General features: G+C 42.0%; 1 protein-coding gene across 1 annotated transcript in view; it reads right to left on the bottom strand.

Annotated features, from left to right (window-relative positions):
- Positions 1-23,418, bottom strand: part of SLC24A3 (solute carrier family 24 member 3) — a 606,708-nt gene that overhangs the window by 246,824 nt on the left and 336,466 nt on the right. Inside the window, exon 3 of the mRNA XM_053670958.1 lies at positions 11,061-11,137. Coding sequence (XP_053526933.1) covers positions 11,061-11,137 — 77 coding nt within the window. The remainder of the gene's footprint in view (positions 1-11,060; positions 11,138-23,418) is intronic.

Raw genomic sequence — 23,418 nt, 5'->3', positions numbered from 1 at the left:
GATTAAGAAGGCCCTGAACTTTATTGGTGCATGGTGAAATCTGATTTTTTCTAGTCTACAATATGAGGGGAATCACCCCCAAACCCAGAATTTATTTATAAGAAATTATTTATTTATCTGTTAACATGTATTTATTCTTACGTTTAAATTTCAGTCACCTTCAAAATACTCTCCATTTGATGTAATACACCTATTGAGATTTTTTTTCTACTGCTCAAAACAGTTTTTGAACTCATTGATTTTGATACCTTTTAGTGTTTCTGCTGTTTTTGTTTCATTTATTCCATATCATCAAAATGCTTCCTTTGAGGTCTTTTTCATCCAGGGAAACAAATGTCGCTTGGGGAGGGATCTGGTGAATAGGGATGGTGGGGCATGGGAGTCATGACGTTTTTGGTCGAAAACTGCTGAACACTCAGCATGGTATGGGAAAGTGCGTTTGTAAATCACCCTCATGAAATGAACAAATGCGTTGAAAGAGTCTTCAGAAAAATTCATTGAAACTGAACACAGCTTCTTACAACACCACTGGCTGGAATACTGATACAGATAGGTTCCTAGAACACTTACCTAGCAAGGTAAGCTGGTACCACAAGACCCTGTGCCCCCTGTCCTCCTGCCCCCCCACTCAGAAGATAATTCCAGGAGTTTTTTTTGGTCCCCCTTCAAATATGGGTATACAGAAGAGAAAGAAGACTGAAAAAATGGTTGGCACATGAATGGTAGACACTGAAATGACAATGACTAACAGTTACTGAGCATGTCCAAGGTGTGCTCTAAGCAGTTGGTAGGACTGATTTCTTTAACTCATACACAGAGAGCTCTCTGAAGTAGATCCTATCAGTACCCTCATATTATAGGACAACTAAGGCACATAGAAGCAAAGTGACTTGCCCAAGGCAATGTAGCTAAATAGAGGTGAGGCTGGCAATCTGACTCTGAGACTACCCTTCTCCCTCCCAAGGTGTGTTGGCCCTCTGGTGGTGGGAACACTACAGGGGAGAAGTGTGAGCAAAGTACAACCTGGATATTGCACTCAGGATATCGATCTGGTACTAGTAATGATTAATTTTGATTGAAAGAACATAGACTAGGAAGATCATTTTGGTGGCTACTGTCTGGACAAAAGGTAACTACAGATGGATACAAAGTAAAACAATGAATATAATATGAGTTAACATTGTCTTGTACCTATTATTTTGTTAGGCACTGGACTGAGCATGTTACATACTTTATCTTAAACCACAACGTATTTCCTGTGAGGTAGTCTCATTCTTATACACAGGTGGGGAAACTGAGGCCCAGAGTATTAAAAACCACACAGGCAGTAGGTGGCAGTCAGGGCTTGCATTCTTAACCTTCACAGTAATCCTGAGATGTGGCAGAAATAACAGAACTTGTCAAGTTCAAAGTTGGATGCTGCTTTGCAGGGAACACACTGAAGAAGACAAAGGCTTTGGGACAAGACCTTTGCTATTCTTAGCTCACTGAATCCAAAAGGAAATGTGAAGAACTAAATAGGAGGAAAAGTTGTCTAGGGGAGGGGAGCAGGACACAGCACACCAGAGGGCAGTGTTAGTAGTTCTGCAATGTGGGGTGTGGAAACTGGCTAGCTCATTTTCTTAAAATGACATAGTTCATGTCATACAACTCATGTCACATCTTGATCTGGGGATGTCTAGACACACAAGTTGCAAGAACTCGGGGGTACAGGTGGGGTGTTATTTATGCAATGCCAGACACCTTGCCAAGAGCTTGACATACCTCCCTTTACCTATTCTTGAAAGTAACCTGATGAGTTGGGTGCTGTATTTATCTCTAGGGTCACATGAGAAAATATGCTCCACAAGGCAAATCAACTTGTACATGGCTATGAAGCTAATAAGCACAAAATTCAGGACTGAAATTCAGATGGTTTTGTTTAAGTGCGTGCTCTAATAGATCACACTTTATCTCCAGCTCAGGGATTCTTGGGGAGTCAATACACGGGAAGCTTGTGTACAGCCCAGGAGCCTCATGGTCAGACCTGGGCCTTCTGAAAGCAGTCTCAGGAGCAAGGAGGGGAGGGAGTAACTCAGAATCAAAATGTAAGTTTACTCTCTCTGTGTTAATCCTCTCTGGATACCAGTTTTAGCTTTGTATTGACACTGACAAATTAAGGACATGCTCAGCACTTTTCTAAGAGTAAACAGCAAATTCCACAAGCTCTTCTAATCATTTTTCTCTTCCAGTGTGAAATCCCTTAACTAAACACATCTGCCCAGCAAGTGAATTGTTGCTGAAACCCTGTTGACCAGATTATGTAGGTCCCTTTAAGTTCCAAAACACTTGCAGCTGTCCCCTCATCTCCCACCTCAGTGCCCTGGGCTTCACAGAAATACCAGCTGCAGAGAGGCCTACATCACACTCTTGTCCCATTGCTCACAAGGGCTAGCTGTCTCTGAATGGATCTGGTTCTGATTCCATGACATGAGGAGAGTTATTTTCCCCCTTTATTTTTATTGTTGACACTAATGCAGATGTTTCCACCCTCCTCCTTCTCCCTTTTGCTGGCCTCCACCCATCTCTGCCCTTCCTTTCTTCTGGATGCATCACCACACTGCTGTCTGCATCTATGGGTCATGCATATATGTTCTTTGGCTAAAGCCTTCAACTTATTCCATCAAGTACCCTTCACCCCCCCACTCCTCTCTGACAGCTCTCAGTCTGTTGTGTGTGTGTGTCCATGCTTCTGTTTCTATTTTGTTCATCAGTTTATTTTGTTCATTAGATTCTACATATAAGTGAGATCATATAGGATTTGTCTTTCTCTGACTGGCCTATTTCACTTAGCATAATAATTCCCAGGTCCATCCATGCTGATGCAAAAAGTAAGATTTCCTTCTTTTTTTATGGCAGAGTAGTACTCCATTGTGTAAATGCACCACAGCTTTTTTTTTATCCAATCATCTACCAGTGGGCACTTGGGCTGTTTCTAGATCTTGGATCTTGTAAATAATGCTGGTATGAACATAGGGGTGCATATATTGTTTTGAATTGGTGTTTTGGGATTCTTAGGATATATTTCCAGAAGTGGGATTGCTGGGTTAAAAGGTAGTTCTATTTTAAAGTTTTTGAGGAAACTCTATGCTGTTTTCCACAGTGGTTGCACCATTCTGTATTCCCACCAACAAACAGTGCACAAGGGTTCTCTTTTCTCCACATCATCTCCAAAACTTGTTTTTTGGCTATTGGCGGTAGCCATTCTGGCAGGTGTGAGGTAGTATCTCATTGTGGTGTTAATTTGCATTTCCCTGATTATTTTTTTCATGTGTCTCTTGGCCATTTGTATGTCCTCTTTGGGGAAGTGTCTATTCAAATCCTTTGCCCATTTTTTAATTGGATTGCTCGTCTTCCTGCTGTTGAATTGTATAAGTTCTTTATATATTTTGGAAATTAACCCTTTATCAAATGTATTATTGGCAAATATGTTCTCCCATACAGTCAGTGCCCTTTTCATTTTGTTGATGGTTTCTTTTGCTGTGCAGAAGCTTTATAGTTTGATGTAGTCCCATTTGTTTATTTTTCCTTTATTTCCCTTGCCCTAGGAGATATATAGGCCAAAAAATATTGCTCTGAGAGATGTCTGAGATTTTACTGCTTATGTTTTCTTCTAGTATTTTTATGGTTTTGTGACTTACATTTAAGTCTTTTATACATTTTGAGTTTATCCTTGTATATGGTGTAAGAAGGTAGTCTAGTTTCACTTTTTTGCATGTACTTGTTTAATTTTTCCAACACCATTTATTGAGGAGACTGTTGTTACTCCATTGTATGCTCTTGCCTGACATGAAGGGTTTTGTGATGGGTTAAGCACAAGTGAGCTTCCTTTAGAGGGGTGAGGGTGGGGAGAAGATGAAGTCTAAAAAATTAAACATTTACTGAGTACTTACTATATGCTCCCACTTTACAAACATGGATATTGATGTGAGCAAAAGTTCTGTGACTTGTTTTAAAGCACCAAACTTGTTAGTGATATACACATTTTCTCACTCCTAGGAGTCCTTTTTCCTCAGACAACATCCCATCCACAGTGATGGCCTAGCAATGCCTTCCTTGCATCCTATTTGTTTGATCTGCTAAACCCAGACCATCTCTTAAGAGGACAAAGGAGCAATACATATTTACTGGTGACTTTTCTCCCTGTCTATCTCTGCTTCTTGATTTCAAGTTGATGACACAAGCAAAAGAGGGAAGATATGGAATTAGAATTCATCTGTATGGCTTCTAGGGAAGCCCTTTGCCATATGTAGCTATTTAAATTTATATTAACATTAAATAAAATTAAAAATCAGTATCTCATCATACTAGCCACTTTTCAAATGTTCAGTGGCCACATGTGGCCAGCAGCTACTATATTGGACAATGCAGATACAGAACATTTTTATCAGCACAGAAAGTTCTGTGGTGCTGGTCCATAAAAATAGTTTCAGGGCCAAAAATGCAAAAGGATAACCCTAGGAGAGACAAAAATAACCCCTGGGGCAGAGGTGGATGGTGAGCTTTGATACATAAAGCTGCCTTTCCAAGGAATGGGGGAGGGAAAGCTAATAGGAGCCTCCTTCACCTCCACTTAGTACCCTCACCCTGGAAGAGCCCCTAAGAATCGGCTATTGCCTTAAATAGTATATTATTTGGCTCTTGATAAAAGCAATCTGGACCCCAGAAAGGGGAACATATCCAGAGCAACAATTTCTCTAGGTATTAAAATTAAACAGCAGTGATAACTGTAAGAAGTCAGGCCCCAAGGAAATGACATCCATTTGGTGAGGCCCCTTCCAGATAGCTTCTCCTGCAGGATGGAAAGGGGACCGGGAAGCTCAGAGGAGTAAGGCAGCCACTTGGGCTCTCCCCCGACCACCCCCTTTCTCCAAACATACATCCAAATTAGCATTCACTTTCACTCGGGGTGGAAGGGTTAGGTTTGGAGTAGGATTGCAGAGCCCAGACTCTCCATCAGGAGTTGGCTAGTCCTGTGTCTTCTGAAGGAAGCCCTGTTCCTCCATCATAATGACTGGTTAAGACCTAACCCAGTGGGGTCAACCCATAGGCTGGCTAGTGACTCATGTCAAGCAGGAAATATATGAGCTGGGCAAATTAGAGACTTCTGGGGCTATGAACTAAGAAACAGCCAACTGTGTAACTAGGGAGTGAGCAAGCACAGCATGTGTACAGAGGACACCAGGTAGAGCCAGGGACAGCATGAGGCACAAATTGTGTGGAGAGGGAGGGTGGGATAGAGAAATCCAGGTCATCTAGGCACTCTGCCTGGCTGGGAATACCACAACATCAGGGAAATAAGGAATGGGCCTAGAAAAACCATAATTCTAAGAGGGAGGATTATATTTGAATAACCTCCCGCCTCCCTCTTACATCCCAGTCATATTTAACCACCTCTATCTCAAGGGCCTTCCACCAAGGCCAATTGGTTTCTATTGCAGCTTTGGGGAGCAAGGATGTTTTAATGGAATCATGAAACAGAAATTAACAAACTCTTGATTTTAAAATGCTGATCTGGGAATAAGAGAGAATTGTATGCAGGCTCACTAATTAGGGAAATTAGAGAAAATTTCCCTAATTTCCAGACCAGATTGAAAACTTCTTGGGCTAGTCCTGGCTGGCATAGCTCAGTGGATTGAGCGCGGGCCTGCGAACCAGAGTATTGTGGTTCGATTCCCAGTCAGGGCACATGCCTGGGTTGCAGGCCAGTTCCCAGCAGGGGACACATGAGAGGCAACCATTCATTGATATTTTTCTCCCACTCTTTCTCCTTCCCTTCCCCTCTCTCGATAAATAAATAAATAAATAAATAAATAAATAAATAAATAAATATTAAAAAAAAAAACCCAAAACTTCCTGGGCTAGAAGAGGAAGGGAGAAATGTGGACAGGAGCTGGAGGTTTGGGGGAATATCGCCCTTCTTGGGATCAAGCCCTGGTCATCATCACAGCAGGATGCCACAGGGATAAACAGCCATGGTCCTTGCTGCCATTCCCAGAGAACCTCCATGGTTGGAGCCCTGGCTTCATTGCACAACATGAAAATCATGCCTGAACCTCCCAAATACCACCCGCCCTGTGGAGCCCACCTCTTTTTAGTGTAGGCAAGCCCCTCAAATAGGCACTGAACGCTGGGCACAGTGAAGATGGAGATGTGGACAAGGGAGCCCCACCAGTGGACAGAGAATGTCTTAAGGCAGATGGCCAGGGACCTCCCCACATGTCCCTTTTGTCACCTTGGGAAGCCTGACATGGCCCAGATGGTGGATGCCCTAATAGCTCCTTGGCTGACTAGAAACTTTCTGTGCACACAGAATTGATGCCTGAGTTTCCTGTGGGGCTCTTCAGAGAGTGTCTAGATTTTAGAATGTGAAAATGGACACCAGAAACATTCTTGTTGATATTTCTTTCCAGGGCTGGTCCCTGGATGGGTCTGAGTGACTGAATCAGGAGCTGGACCCTTCTTGCAAATAAGACTCAGCAGGAATTTGCCTTCATAAGGGATAAACATTCATCTTCAGGAGTTTGGTTTTTGTACTACCTCACACAAGAATCTAGAAATATCTTCCTATCAAAACAGAGGAATTACATTAAAACTATGAAAAGAAGCCTTATTGCTTAGGAAGAATACTTTCCCAAAGCTAAGAAGATGTGCAGAAAGTATTTATTTCTGCTATGGAAGTTGATTTATTAAAAACAGGCCTACTTTGAGAAAGCATTTCACATACTGATTACTTAATGGAATATTTCCATAATTTTAATGGAACAGAAGATGTATAGATTGGTTTATAATCTCAAAAATTCAGCTATCACCATGTGAGATACTTAGTGAAATTTCTCAAGATACAAATCACAAATAAACCATGGTCCTAGAAAATTATTCATGGTTTTCTTCCTCTGTTTGGGGCAGGCTCCATGAGTTTATTGGGTGCAAATTTTCTTAGACAGAAAACACTGCTTGTAGTATCTCAATGTTATAACTGATTGGCTAGAAAGCAAGTCCTAAGACAAGTGTGTTTTCTTGGGGATATTAGTTGTTGATAAAGTTACACAGATGACGAATTTCCACACTAGTCAGGAGTCCATACATGAAGAAGAGTTGAAAGGAACGGAAATCTTTTATTAGTGCAATCCCAGGATTTAGGGTGTCTGAAATCGACTAAACCAGAAAAATCCAGGGAAAAATTAAATCTACAGCGTTTGGAAAATTTAACCAGAAAAGGCTGTTTGAATTCCACAAAGCTCACACAAAAGAAGGAAGTATTAGTACGGGGGTGGTGAAGAAAGAAAGAAAAAGAGAAGGAGGCTTTGGTACGTAAAATAGTTCTGGGGAATCCTGAGAACTATCTGTGTCCAAAGGCCAGTACCTGCCTGATGTTGAAGGCTGTGGGCTTAATGGGGCCCCACAGGAAAAGCTCACTTATGGGACCCAAGTGGGACAGGAAGTTTGAGAGTGGGTGCAAATACTAAGGTTCATCAGGTTTCAAAGTATAATTTAAAGGACTGGGCTCTCTGGTTGACATATGAAACAATAGCCAGTTAATTCCATTAAAGAATAGCCCCATTGTCCTCTCTCTGGGGCAGTTTAGGATGACAAAATACACGTGTGGGACCCTCCGTTCACTGAAGGAGGCAGACACAGCTTTTCAGGGGCCTAGAGATGGCTGGATGACATTTACTCCCCCATACTCCCTTCTCAGTGTTCCTTCCAAGGTCTGGGGTATTTGGCACTCTGGGACCCCTGCCCAAATGGCCCTGAGCCTTTGTGCCCTACCTGGGTCTTTCTCACCTGATTGGAGGACTGATCACTCTGGGTCCCTTCTGGCTGGCTATGCCTTACTCCTATTTCCTAAGCAAGGAGGGACAGCAAGACCTGGAATCTGCTTCTCACCACTTTTGATTCAGCAACTGAGCCACTTTGTGGTGCCTCCCAGGTGAGCTCCACCCTATCCCAAACCTCTCCATCCTCTATGTCCTTATTTTCTGCTCATTCCTGGTGCCACAAACTCTCTAGTCTCTATATCTTTCATGAGAGGTTTCTTGCTCCTGCCTGGAATCCCCTTCTTCCTTCTTTGGAAAATGCTTAGCCACTGTTCAAGTCCAATGCAACTACACCTCAAACAGCAGACTGTGCCTTCTCTGCACTCCCACATCACATGGCATAGGCTATGGCCAACACTTAGCCCAGGGCTGGAGCTGTCCATAAGTGGGCCTCACCATAAGACAGTGGGTTCCTGTAAGCTGAAGCTGTATCTTGGGCTTCTAGAAGGGTCCAGCCCAGTGCTCCCATATTGCAGGGACTCTGAAAGGCTCACTAGATGGCTTAGTGTGGGATAAATGTGTTGGGCACTCTGGTAGGTGGAGGGGATAAAAAGAATCACTTATTCCTGCACTAAACTGTGCAGCATTTATTTGTTGTTCAGTGCACCAGACACTGTATAAAGAGGCCACTCTTGTGAGGCTCACATCCTGCCAGGGTAACTCATATTCTTATGGAAAGGATAATGTAAGATTTGGTCCTTGACCTTGGGAAGGACAATGGCAGGCCCACTATAATATGTGCCTTTGCCATATGGGCGAGATGCCATCCTCCTCATCTGAGCTTGGCTCTACCCTGTATCATATATATATATTCACGCACACATATTTTATATATATATGCATGCATGCCCTGGGCAGCAAGTCTAAGCTTCTCCACTTGGTTATCTTCCCTGTAAGAGGTGGGTGTGGGGAGAAGGCCTACATAGGCCTTGGCAGTAGGCTCAGGTTGTTGGGGTGGAGAATTCTGAAGTTCCATGTGCCTGAAGCATGGTCTTGAGGGGACAGATGCTGACCTTGGCCCCTGGACTTCTGCCTTGTGGTTTTTTCAATGCAGGGTCCAGGGCAGAGGCCAACTGTGGTATTAAATACCAGTGATGACAAAGTGCTAAGATGCAGGCTTCTGTCTACTCGTTAGGGAAGTGTCAAGGGGAAATTATCTGTTTTTGTCCACTTTGTCTTCATGCTACCCTAGGAATGCCCTAATAAAGATAGCAGAGGCTTTAGAGGCATCCTTGACTCATGAATAGCAAGGCAAACACATCCTCCTCTGCCTTAAGCTTGAGTCAGAGGATGTGAGAGGGGATGTGGGAGAAATGGTCTGCCAGCCACAGGCGACCACATGACCTTGGATAGACAGAAGCTAGCACTGTTTGTGCTGAGAGTAGAAATCTCATCTCTCAGATGTCGGGGCATCAGGGTGCTAATGGCTACCAGGGAATTCTGGATCCAGTTCAGTGCCTAGGTCTCCTCAGCCTCTCAACAGGGGAGCCTCCTTGGTGCCGAAGGTGGCAGCTGGCATCCATATAAATTGCTCTGTGCATGTGCTTTCCTGAAGGGTGGGGAGACTGCAGAGAGTGTACTTTATCACGTGATATTTTCAGAGAATATCTTTGTTTAAAAGGGACTTCTCATGCCTTTTTTCCCAAGGGGGTGTGGTTCTTGGGAGGTTGGGGTAAGTGAAGAAAGACTAGGAACGGTTGATTGCTTTCACCATGAGGGGAATCAGGCTCAGAGCAGCTTCTGGGCCCAGAGAAGTTACATACATATCATATTAGAAGCCACACACAAAATGAGGACGGCAGAACTGGGCTCCAAGCCATGACTGGTCAGACTCCAGAGTCCAGCGGGTGTCTGCTAACTTTTCCAGGTATGGATTGAAAAAACTTCACTGTCCCCTCCCCTTGAGTCATGGTGGGCTTGTGACTGCAATAGAGTCTGGTGGAAAACATGCCTGTCGCTTCAGAGATCTGAGCATTAAAGTTCATAAGGCTTCCTCCTCATTTACCGTAACCCTCCCTCTCTGAGCCCTGAGCTTTCATGTGGAACTGTGCTAGAGGGGCCACGTGGAGGCAGCCTGGACAACCAGCTTAGCCTAGCCAGACCTGTGGCACTTCAGCCTGGACAATACACATGAGTGTGGAAAGCCCTTTTGGAGGAGATCCTCCAGCACCTGTGGCTCTAGCCCCAGCTATCCAGTCACTGCCAGCCATCTGAACTGATCCATCCAAGCCTGGATCCTGTGGTACAGCATTCCCTCAGTGCCTCTTCTGAACTATTGACCCACAGAACCCATAAGCAGCATAAAAGTAGTTATTGGGTAGACCACTAAATTTGGAGACTTTTTCCCACAGCAATAAATAGCCAGAATGGAATTAAGAACATTCTGAGGGAGGGTGAATGGAGATGAAAGCACCGTGATGTACCTAGTCCAGAATCTGCCCTGGGTGTTCCTGGTTCTGCAGCCACACCTTAGGTACATCTTCACACACATATGCTCCCCCAAACTCTCCACATGGGGCAAGGAAAATCAAAGGTATTCAATCCACTGGGTTTTCAGAGGAAGTGCTAGGGCAGTGGTGGATATTCAGAGCCAGAACAAACTTTTATTGATCACTTACTATGTGCCAGACACCATACTAGTTGTCATTTTACTTAATCCACTAATTTGACAAATACTCTGACCCTGTCACATGCCAGGAACATGTTGGGAAATTAAGCCATATATAAAACAAAGTCCCTGTTCTCCTGTGGCTTACATGTGAGTGGGGCTGACAGTAAACAAATAATTATATAATAATATGTGAGGTATTGATCAGTGACACAAAGAAAAATGAAGTCAGGTAAGGGGAAGAAAGTGGCATTTTACAAAGACTGGTTAGGAAAGGGTTCCCCTTGAGGATAACATTTGAGCAGTGAGAAAGAGGAAACTTCATAGCAGGAAGCAAATCTGCTTGACCTTGGAGCCCAGGCTTTGGGCACTGATGTCAAGTGTAGAATACATACAAATACCTGCCACCAATGAACCTATGACCTCTGAAAAAGGCTACACTGAGAGACTGCCACCCACAGGGCTCACAGGACCCTGGCACCAGGTATATGAACAGGAGGGAGGGAAGGTGCCTCTCTGGATACCACATTGCCCACCCACCAGCCCAGCCTTCCCTCCAGATCCTCTAGCAGAGCCACAAAAGAGGTACTTACACATAGCACATGGAGAATCACCGCTCCCTGTCTTCGGTCCTCATTAGTGAAGATGTCATTGGGGAACTCATGCAGAGCTAAAGAACAGAGAGAGAAACCTAGCTCAGTACAGATGACAGCATTTTCTATGCTGGGGTCTGGGACAACATTGCCATCATTGTTTTAATGTAGGGTCCAAGAACTCGGATGAGAAAAAATTACACCTTTATACTCACAAATCTCTAACTGGAATTTAGTGTCTCCTTCAGATTAGAAGGTAGGCAATAAGCTACAGTATTAGAAGCAGATAGGACTCTGCCCCCAGTAGATATTTTCATGATCCATTACACATACTACTATATTCCCTCATCACTTCAACATTAGGATGATTTGCAAATCGCCACTGGTGACTTAAAGTGTTAGTGAAGAAATATGTGAAACTACACACTGGCCAAGTCAAGTGAGTTCCTGGGACCAGAGAAGGCCTTGGACAGAGTCATATGTGTCTCAGGAAACTATCTGTGTGTCTGGCAAGGCAATACCCGGTGTCTGCTGTAGGCTGCATCCCCCATCCCTGTGATCAATCTTCCAAGCCTCCCTTGTGTGGGAACTGGGAGAGAGGAGGTGCAGGATGTCTTTATGAGTAGCAATGAGAGGACTATAACTTGCTCATGTATAATTGGTGTCAGCACAGTAGTGGGCATGGGGTGGAGGTGGCAGAAGGGAGGCCCTGTGCCTGGGCTAAAAGGCCTGGATGAACTGCTGTTGGAACTTTCATTCTGAACCTAGCATAGCAGGGCCTGAAGGTTAAGATTTATACCATATTTAGCTACATTGTAATGTATTATTGTATTAAGCACTGATTCTACCATCTTAGAAACTTCTTTGGCTTATTTGTAAAGGACATTATCATATGGTGCTGGCCATACAAAATGTGACTCAGGGACAGCCCTCACTGGAGACCCACTGGATAGCAGCTTCATTTGGGGGAGGCCCCTAATGCCTACTACTGATCCCATTAGCCCTTACTTATGCACTATACACACAGCCTATCAATGCATACATTCTTATTTCACAAAGTGTTTCTCTGTTGCAGTTCTAAAGCAGTTGGTATGATTGTACTTAATTTTCCTTAGAAAGGGGTCAGCCTGGGGTTTTCAGGAAATGCTCTGCAATTGGGCATCTGGAAATGTGGGGCTTGATGCCAGCACTCACATGGAATGGCATTTGGTGGTGTGTATTTTCATCTCTTAGGGCCTCCTTTGCCTACTGGCCATCTGAAAAATGGCCCAAGGTTCCACTTTACTGCTCCTAGGAGCACAGAGAACTGTTAATGTACAGAGTAGACATATAGTGTCAACTGGATGAAAAACTCTGAAGGGAGCAGACCCTGGGCACTGACTGGGGATAGAGGTCAGTTTTGCCTAGGTGGCCTGATGGTTCAAGAACAGAGCTTCCTGGAGCAGCTGAGCTTGCTTCCCCAAGACCAAGCAAGCTCCCTGCCTGGCTGATTCTGACTCTGGTGCCACCAACATGTCTGGGAAATGGTATTTTCAGAATAACCACAGATGTGGAAGTCAAGAGTGTGTGGAGGAGACAGGGTGGCTTGCTGAACTGGGAGGCTCTGCTCAGCACTTTCTGGCCTCAGTTTCCTCATCTTTAAATCACGATGGGGCTTCCAGTGCTTCCCACAGGCTGAGGATGGTGCTGATACCATCCAAGCTGCCCTCCACCTGGGTAAACTTCCTCACATCCAAATCCAAATGAATCAAGGGCATTTCCTAGTTATGGTGAGGGCAAGGATGCTTGCCCAACTTTGAGAGGTTAATATATTCATTCCATGGATTGTTGATTGGATTTTGCACAAGGGCAATCAGGCCAGGGGTCAGATCCCACCAGCACTTCTCATAGTCTATTCTTTCCCCTTTCTGAACCCATTTCCTTTACCTGTAGGATGAATGTGTAGATGCCATACATGCTAGGAAGAGTGCAGACTGTGTCTGAAATAGCTCCAGCCATGCTTCCTAGGTTACACATCACTATTCATCATAATTATAACAATGATGGGATGTTGGTCTGGCATGAGGTCAAAGACATTCCCTGCTGGCCTTGGGGATGAAATCCACCTCTCACCAATTCCTGACTGCCTTGCATTGGTGTCTGTTTCTTCAGGATGATGTTTGGTACAAGGAAGCTGCATGACCTAGAGGTAAGTGTTTCCTGTAATCATGCTGTTGGGACCACATGGACCACATGGCATACTGGGAACTGCTACTCATTTGGCTGAGGGTCCCTGAATATCTTTAGAATCCTCCAAGTCTTTATCTGCTCCTCTCTTTCTTCCTCTCAGTTTTCCTTTCAGTATATCTCACCCCCAGGGGGCCAGCAGAGACAAGCAGTGCTGTTACCATGGAAACCACTGTGACTGAACCCAGTGGATTCCCCTTACCAAGGCAATAGCAATCAGCGGCCATGCTCTTCTCTCCTGCCTGCTTTCCCGAGGCTGAATTTGATGAATCTAAATGGAGGTGTGCTGGAGATGAACAGTATTTTCTGCTTTGTTTGAAAAACAAACAAACAAAACAAAACCCTGCAGCAGGAACATTCATGGCATCTTTAGACATACTAATTGCATAGTGATCAAATGGAGCAGCCCGAGATGAAGATCAACATTTCCTGAAGCCCAACTGTTATAGTACGTCTGAGCAGAAGGAATATGAGCCAAGGGACACTTTCATTCCAAAACCTTTAGTGAACTTGATTGACTGGCCTCTTGAGAATTGTCTCAAGAATCTAGAGTACTGACAGTGCCCAGGTCCTCCCCTACAGCAATGGGTGATTTCCCAGTTCTGTGTTACATACTTCAATTGTCCTGATGCTCCCTCCATTAAGCCTGCTGCTCCTTCTTCCCCTGGCATGAATTTTGAGAAAACTTCGTCAGCCAGGTGGGATACTAGCCTCCCATGGAGTCATCCTGACTCCTTTTGTGGCCCTCTTGTAGTGTGTGAGTACTTGACAAAGGGTAGTCTATCCAAACTGCAGTCATTTGTTGTCTGTGTGTGCCTTTGATTCAACTGTACTAAGAGTTCCAATAGGACAGAAACTGCCATTTTTCTGTCTATGGCCAGTGCCCACCAGGCCAGGGTCCGTGAAAGAGAATGATAAATACCAAGTGAGTACAAATGTGAATGAACTCAGAGGGTCTTTTTCCCAGGATTTTTTTTTTTTGCATAAATACAGAATTATTGGCTGAGAAATGACACTGGGAGAGACACTCCAGTAAACTCTGCAACAGTTGGATTGCACCTTCAGTAATCATTAGGGCAATTCACAAATACCCCTTCTCCTTGTTCCAGAGACCTGGAAGGGGTATGCCTGTGAGTCCCCTTCAAGGCCAGGTGGGGCCAGACAACCTGTTTTGATTAATAGAATGTGAACCAAACATGTGTCATATTTCTGGGCAGGCTTTAAAAAGTAGTGTCTGATTCACTGCCTTGCATTTTCTTGTTTAAGCATTCATGGAAACGTGTTGAGATGAATCTTTCATCAGCCTGGATTTCTGAGTGACTGATATCAGAATCCCACCCCACTGATTCATACAGTTTGTACATGCAGCATAAGTAAAAAAAAACTTTTTATTCTTCTTAGCCACTGTAATTGGCAGACTGTCTGTTACTAAGCATAGGCAAGCCCACCCTGAGTAATGCAATAACTAATATGGTTCTTGGCATTGCAGCAGCATTTTGCACATGAGGCCTTGCTTTGCAGAAATTTTTGGTTTCTTCTGTCTTATCCATTAGACCAGTGGTCAGGGTTGGAGAAAATTTAATCTCTTTTGTATCCTCAGTGCCTAGTTAAGTGCCCAGCATGAAACAGTCACTTAATGAGTGTCTGTGGATCAGATATACAAATCTGTCATAACTGAAGAATCCTGAACATTATCTGCAAAAGAATCTGTTTGAAAATGAATATAGTCACAACTTAATTCTCTAAATATTTAGTCTCTGGAAAAGTTTCAAAGACACTTCAGTGCCTTCCTTTTATGCTCATGGAGGTCTTCCAAGCCGTACAAGTACAAGAGGGAAAGTGTCTGGCAATGGGAGGGTGCAAGGCAGCCTGGGGAACTGCAGCCTCTGGGAGGTTGTCTCATTTCCAGGATTGTGTCTTAACACTGGAAAACTTATTAACAAGTCAATCATGTGCACAAAAAATACCCATTTCTTCAGCCCATGCTATGTGCTGGGTACCATGCTTAGTCCTAGTTACAGAAAGAACAAGAATACACAGTCCTGATCACTGACAGTTACAGTTGAGTGGATGGAAGTTTAGGCTTAAGGCGAGGGAACCCTCAACTCTCTTTGAGATCATCCCAACAATTTAAGTATCATAACTTTAAATATGAAACTCATCTATATCAAGTACTGCAAATATATATTTATCACTTTTTCATAGCTTCTACATGACAGAGAACATTATTCCAAATGTACAGATAAGTAAATCAAGGCCCAAAGGAAGGAAATGACCAGCCCATGCTCATAGAGACATTAGTGGAGAAGCTGAGATCATAACTGGAGTTAACTGTCTAGCATGTTGATTCCTGTATAGTAAAAGGCAAATTGACCTTTCCCCCTTGCCATTTGTTTATTTATTTAATTTTTATTTTTGATTGAATTTATTGGGGTGACATTGGTTAATAAAATTATATGGTTTCAGGTATACAATTCTATAATACATCATCTGTGTATAGTGTTGTATGTTAACTACCCCAAGTCAAGTCTCCTTCTATCACCATTTATCCATTTACCCTCATCTATCTCCTTCCCCACCCCTTCCCTCTGGGAACCACCATAGTGTTGTCTATATTCAGGAGTATTTCTTTTTTTTTCTTTGCTTAATCCCTTCATCCTTCTCCCCCAGCCCCCAACTCTCTCCCCCTCCCACAGCTGTCAGTCTGTTCTCTATATCCATAAGTCTGTCTCCACTTTGTTACTTTATTTTGTTCATTAGATTCCACATATAAATGAAGATAGTCTATTCAATAAATAGGGTTTGAAAAATTGGACAGATACATGCAAAAAAACAAAAACAGACCATCTCCTTACAAAAGAAACAAGAATAAACCAAAAACAGGTTAAAGACTTAAATGTTAGATTCAAAACCATAAAATTCCTAGCAAAAACATAGGCAGCAAAATCTTGGACATTTCTCATTGCAATATTTCTTTATATATCACCTCAGGAAAGGAAACAAAAGAAAAAATAAACAGCTCTGGCTGGTGTAGCTCAGTGGACTGAGCGTGGGCCTGTGAAGCAAAGAGTCGCTGGTTCGATTCCCAGTCAGGGCACATGCCTGGGTTGCAGGCCAGGTTCCCAGTGGGGGACACATGAGAGGCAACCACACATTGATGTTTCTTTCCCACTCTTTCTCCTTCCCATCCCCTCTCTCTGAAAATAAATAAATAAAATATTAAAAAAAGAAAAAATAAACAAATGGGAGTATATCAAATTAAAAAATATTGTATGGCAAAAGAAACCATTGACAAAAATGAAAAGACAACCCACTGAATGGGAAGACACATTCACCCATACATCTGATAAGGGCTTAATATTCAAAATTTATGAGGAACTTATACAACTCAACATCCAAAACTAAACAGTACAATTAAGAAATGGGCAAAGAAGCCCTGGCTGGTGTAGCTCAGTGGATTGAGCATCGACCTGTGAACCAGAGGATTGAGGTTCGATTCCCAGTCAGGTCACATGCCAGGGTTGCAGGCCAGTTCCCAGGAGGGAACACATGAGAGGCAACCATACATTGATGTTTCCATCCCTCTCTCCTTCACTTCCCCTCTAAATATAAATAAATAAAATCTTAAAAAAGAAATGGGCAAAGGATCTAACTAGACACTTCTCCAAAGAAGACATACAGATGGCCAATAGACACATGAAAAAATGTTCAATGTCACTAATCATCAGAGAAATGCAAATTAAAACCACAATGAGATATTACCTCATACTTGCCATAATGGCTATCACCAATAAATCAACAAACAACAAGCGCCGGCGAGGATGTGGAGAAAAAGGAACGTTCCTGCACTGTTGGTAGAAATGCAGACTTATGCAGCCACTGCAGAAAACAGTATGGAGTTTCCTCAAAAAATTAAAAATGGAACTGCCTTATGACCCAGAGATTCTACCTCTGGGAATATAAATTGTATATCCAAAGAATCCTGAAACACTGTTTTGAAAAAATGCATGCACCTCTATATTAATTGTGGTTTCATTTACAGTAGCTAAGAGTTGGAAGCAGTTCAAGTGTCCATCAGTAGATGAGTGGATTAAAAAGCTGTTGTACATTTAACAATGAGTACTACTCAGCCATAAAAAAGAAGTAAATCTTACTTTTGTGACAGCATGTATGGACATGGAGAGTATTGAGCTAAGTGAAAACAAGCCAGAACAAAGTTCTAGATTCAGTGCTATGATGTGTGCATGGAAACAAAATCATGAATAGCATTTTTTTCTTTTTTTTTAAAATTTTATTTAGTTATTTTTCAAGTACAGTTTTTTGTCTATTTCTCCCATTCCAGCCCCCCCCGCCCTGTGCTCCTCACCTCCCTCCCATTTCCACCCCCCTTAGTTCTCGTCCCTGTGTCCTTCCTATTTCTTCCTCCAAGTCCCTCCCCTTTTTCCCCCTTAAATTCCATTCCCTCTTCCCTCTGGTCCCTGTCCCCTTGTTCTCCATTTCAGTGTCTTTGTTTTTATTCTGCTTGCTTGATTGTTTTGTTGTTTAGCTTCCTGTTAAAGTGAGATCATATGGTATTTGTCCTTCATTGCCCGGCCTATTTCACTCAGCATAATGCTTTCTAGTTCCATCCATATTGTTGCAAAGGGTAGTAGCTCCTTCTTTCTCTCTGCTGCATAGAATTCCATTGTGTATATGTACCACAATTTTTTGATCCATTCATTTACTGATGGGCACCTGGGTTGCTTCCAACTCTTGGCTATTGTAAATTGTGCTGCTATGAACATTGGGGTGCATAGGTTCTTTGAAATTGATGTTTTAGGGTTCTTAGGATATAATCCTAGCAGTGGAATTGCTGGGTCAAAAGGCAGGTTGATTTTTATCTTTCTGAGAAAATCCCATACTGTTTTCCATAATGGTTGTACCAGTCTACAATCCCACCAACAGTGAACTAAGGTCTCCTTTTCTCCACAACCTCTCCAACATTTGTTGTTTGTTGCTTTGTTTATGATAGCCATCCTGACCAATGAATAGCATTTTTATGAAGGATGATGTAACCACAGGTCATGATAACCATTAGCCTCAAGACAGGGCTCATCAAACTGTCAATCAAAAAGATATTACCAGTCAAATTTGCTGAGAAAGTTTTCTTCAGCCAATTACTTATGTGGTGACATTTCCTTACAACAGATATCCAGGGTTTTCTAAGCATCTGAAGACCTAAATTTGAAGTCCTCCTTCATCACTCCTGAGTTCTGTGGCCTTGGGGGAAATTCCTTAACCTCTTTCAGTCTTGATGTGTAAAATATGAGGATAAAAACATAAAAAGCTTCTGCACAGGTAACAAAACAATATTAAATTAACAAGACAACCAACTGTATGGGAAAACATATTTGCCAATGATACTTCAGACAAGGGTTTAATCTCCAAATTATATAAAGAACTCACATGACTCCACTCTAAGAGGACAAGCAACCCAATTAAAAAGTGGGCAAAGGACTTGAACAGACACTTCTCCAAGGAGAACATACAGAGAATTCAGAGACACATGAAAAGATGCTCAATATCACTAGCTATCAGAGAGATGCAAATTAAAACCACAATGAGATACCACTTTACACCAGTCAGGATGGCCATCATAAACGAAGCAACAAACAACAAATGTTGGAGAGGTTGTGGGGAAAAGGGGTCCTTAGTTCACTGTTGGTGGGATTGCAGACTGGTACAATCACTATGGAAAACAGTATGGGATTTTCTAAGAAAACTAAAAATGGATCTGCCTTTTGACCCAGCAATTCCACTACTAGGATTATCCCCTAAGAACCCTGAAACATCAATCCAAAAGAACCTATGCACCCCAATGTTCATAGCAGCACAATTTACAATAGCCAAGAGCTGGAAGCAACCTAGGTACCCATCAGTAAATGAGTAGATCAAAACACTATGGTACATTTACACAATAGAATTCTATGCAGCAGAAAGAAAGAAGGAGCGCCTATTATTTGGGACAGCATGGATGCAACTGGAAAGCATTGTGCTTAGTGAAATAAGCCAGGCAGTGAAAGACAAATACCACGTTGTCTCACCTTTAACAGAAACCTAATCAACAAAACAAACAAACACGCAAAATATAATCAAAGACACTGAAATAGATAACAGGCTGACAGTGACCGGATGGGAGAGGGGAGGGAATTTCAAAGGAAAAGAGGAAGGGTTTGCAGGAACAAGTATAAAAGACACATGGACAAAAACAAGGGGCATGGGTGGAAACAGGAGGGAGGTGGGGAGCACTGGGGGCAGGAGTAGGATGGGAGTAAAAGGCAGAAAACTGTACTTGAACAACAATTAAAATTAAAAAAAAACATGAGAATAAAAATAATACTAGTGCAAAATGGGAAAATAAACACAATACTAGTTTACATGGTTAAGAAGATTAACTATGATACTTGTGAAATATATAATGCCTAGAATCAGGTAACTAATTATCAAATGCTAGCCCCTTTCACTTTATTAAACAATGGAGAGGGAGAAATGTGGACATGAGGTGTTCTCCAGATCATCAATGCCCTGCCCACAATCCCAGGGTCCTACCACCTTCATTATCTAAGCAACTGTCAGCACTTGTACCTGTTTGTCTGAAGGCTTTCTCCAAAGCTGAGAAAGGGCACTCTGCCCAGATACTTAAGGCTGGATACTCTGAACAGTTAATACTACTCTTTCCCTCAGAAGAAGCCGTCAACCTCAGTTCCTTCTGCACTTGCATAACATAATGCAGAGATGTGTCCTATATTGTTTGTTCTAATTCTTCACAGGATTAAGCTCTAGTTATGCATGGGGACAAATGACTTCATAACACTCCTTTGACTGGCAGCTTTCCCTTACTTGTCTCAATTCTGGACTCCTCTATGTGGATCATCTCCCAGATAAACTTGTACTTGAGTTTGCCTCAGAGTCTACTTCTGACAAACCCATAGTTAGACAAGGAGAGCTAGGAATTTCACACTTTTGCACCCCCTCCATCTCAACAAAGGTTAAATTTTCTAGCAAAAAACCCCTCATTCATAGGTGAATTTCCCCCCAATAATGTCAACAGTCCTCAATGGCCTCATATCCATGCATTTATAGAGAAATGATGCATCCTGCATTGTCAATAGAAGCATAGAACTACTTCACTGCTGAATGCAAGATGGTAGACTGTCTATGCCTGTTTCTCATGGTGCTGAAGTTAATCCAACACCCAGGAGAAGTTCCTTGATTTCCATTTCAGGGTTCTTTTTGTCATTTTGATATTGGCAGAAGACTTTAAATAATCATCCCTCAAGCTTTTCTCTTGGAAGGGAATGGACATTCTTTGCAACTAAAGAATCTCGATCATTAGTTTTGTAGACTTTTGGCCTGGCAGGGTACTGAAATGTAATTTGATGAACTAGAAACATATTTCTTTATCAATAGTAAAAAGCTATGGCATCAATGCTGCTCATGGCTCTGAGCCACTAGCTACTGTAGAAAATACAGTGAGTAATGTAGTGGTTTCAGGCCACAATATGGTAGTAGATAGAAGGGGGCCCATTTGCAGAGCCTACAACTTGCATTTGTTGCTCATGTGGGAATACCAAGGCTGTGTCAATAATGAATTTTCATTAAAGGAAATAAAATATTTATGGTAAATAGCCCTGTGGTATTCAGAAATTTATGCCATTCTTGCACCGCTCTGGTCCTCAAAATGTCCCTTGGTGCCAACATCAGAGACAGAATGTTTAGATGGATGAACTGGGGTCTGACTCTGGTGCTACATCTTTTATGCTCTCAAGTTTGCTTATTGATTCAGAGAAATTCAAACCAAGCTGATATGTGCAGAAACCCACTAAATAGCTTCTTAATAGGAGACTCATGGTAAGAAGGAATGCTTATTCCTCCTCAGCACCCTTGGAGAGGATGAAGCTACATAAAAAACTTTCTTAGGATAAATGCAATTAAAATAGTTTGTTGTGATTGTAGTAATTCCCCACAGGAATACACATTAAAAATTTAGTTCTTTATGCTTTTACTTTAGAGAAGGTAAAAGTGTGCATGGAAAAAGACTGGAGGCTTCAAAATTAGTGATTTTTTAAAAATGTTAGCTCATCAAATTTCAGAGCTGGAAGTAAACTGTAGTATTTGTCTATAAATGGAAAGATAATAATAGAAGGATTTAATGAGAAGCACAGTTAAAGTTTTCCTTCTGCTACCTCTTTTATAATCTATTCTTTCCCTTTCTCCATGTCATGGAGATCAATTTCTCCATGGTTATCAATTTCAGGGATAGAAAATAGATTTCATTTCATATGTTTATCAGCTGACTTGTAATGACTGACTGTTAGGCTGAGTCTTGGATGGGGCTCAGTGTGGTAGAGCATCATGATCCATTAACAATTTCAGCCATAGTTATAGGAATGGGAATGGGGCCTTCTCATGTCCCTGCACTAAGGCTTTCCTGACAAAGTTCTAAAATAAAAGAATAACTGGAATTCCTTGTGCTTGGTAAGAGCAATTACTACCATAATTTCTTAGATATGTACCTTTTTTAGAGTATAATCCATTAAAAAAAGAAAGGGGGAGATTAAAACTATTTCTGTATGATTTACTGAAAGTACCAAATATAGTCAAGCAGATGTACTAGGTGTTTATCCATTTATAAAAAATTAGCTTAAAATTTGATCTATAATGATTAAATATTGAAGAAAACTCACAGATACTTGTAGGAAGAGCTATAAAAATAGGCAAATTATTGGTAATTCAGGTGACAAAACTTTAGTACTTGGCAGGCTCTCACCTCTCCATAAGGGAAAAATGAAGATATTATCCATAGGAAATCATTTTCCCTTTTTACCATTAACTTATGATTTGGGGTTAAAGCACTCAAAGAATCTTCTAATTACACTTGCCACTCTTTTAAGGGTAAATTTAAGCTGAAGGTCTTTTGGTTGGATGGCTGTTTGTGCATCAAATGTTTAGATTCCAAATATCATGAATACATCTGTTGGGAAACACCTATCATTGAATATGAATAAAAATTAAGAGAAGAGTGTAAGTAATCTAAAACAAAAAGTAATTCCATTATATCCATTTCTGTTCATTTTCTTGGCCCATCACTGGGATGTAGTGATGGCACATTATAGTTTTAAATGAGGCAGACTGAACACCTGTGCTTCCACAATGTGCTTTGGTCTCCATTTACATGATGGACCAAGAGTAGAAACTGATGACAAGGAAGACATATTTTTAAAGATTTTATTTATTTATTTTTAGAGAGAGGGGAAGGAGAAAGAGAGGGAGAGAAACATCAACGTGTGGTTGCTTCTCATGTACCCACCACTGGGGACCTGGCCTGCAACTCAGGCATGTACCCAAACAGGGAATTGAACCTGTGACCCTTTAGTTTTCAGGCCAGCACTCAATCCACTGAGCCATACTAGCTAGGGTGACAAGGAAGATATCTTAAAAAGGCCATTGTTCTCTCTTATAATCAGCAGAGCAAGAATGGTCACAGTTTAGAGCAGGTCAGATCAAAGCAAGCAAGGGGATTTAGAATGTACTTGATGTGTGTCTAGTAATTTTTTATTATATTGTGTATTTGAATTTATGGATGATGCCCTGAGTAGATTCTGGATTGTTTCCTTCCTTTAAAGAGATTGAGTTTTTGTCTGAGCAAAAAGTTAAGTTACTGGAGAGTCGTCTCTAGTGGTGGTTTTAGATTTCTTCTAAGAAAAGTCTGTTTTGATGATACTTAGGTCCTGAGATTCTTATAGGATTTCAATGGAAAGTTTAAGATGTTTATAAAGCCTCTTTAATTTGGGGAACTTGAATGCCAAACTCTGTCTCCACAGGGCTGGTAGTTAGTGAAATTTATACTCAGCAATTTAAGCCTCTCAGCAGTTGTTTCCCCTGAGGTGCTTGGAGTTGCTCCCAAAGCATGCACAGTTTAGGTGTCAGTCAAGGATTCAAGGTTCCTCCTCTGTGACTCTTTCCTTTCTTCTGTGCCCCCAAATTTTCATGTGCTTTGGGAGCTCCACACTTCAATATATGATACCTCAGTCCAATAAGATCACAGCATTTTGGCTGAGCTCCAGCCCCCCGTGAACAGCACATATAGGGA

The sequence above is a fragment of the Artibeus jamaicensis genome, unplaced genomic scaffold (genome assembly GCF_021234435.1).
Source record: "Artibeus jamaicensis isolate MK-2021 breed Jamaican fruit bat unplaced genomic scaffold, CSHL_Jam_final contig_65, whole genome shotgun sequence".
NCBI classification, from domain to species: Eukaryota; Metazoa; Chordata; class Mammalia; order Chiroptera; family Phyllostomidae; genus Artibeus; species Artibeus jamaicensis.
The sequence above is the reverse complement of the archived record's forward strand: the minus strand, read 5'-3'. Positions and strand labels throughout refer to the sequence as shown.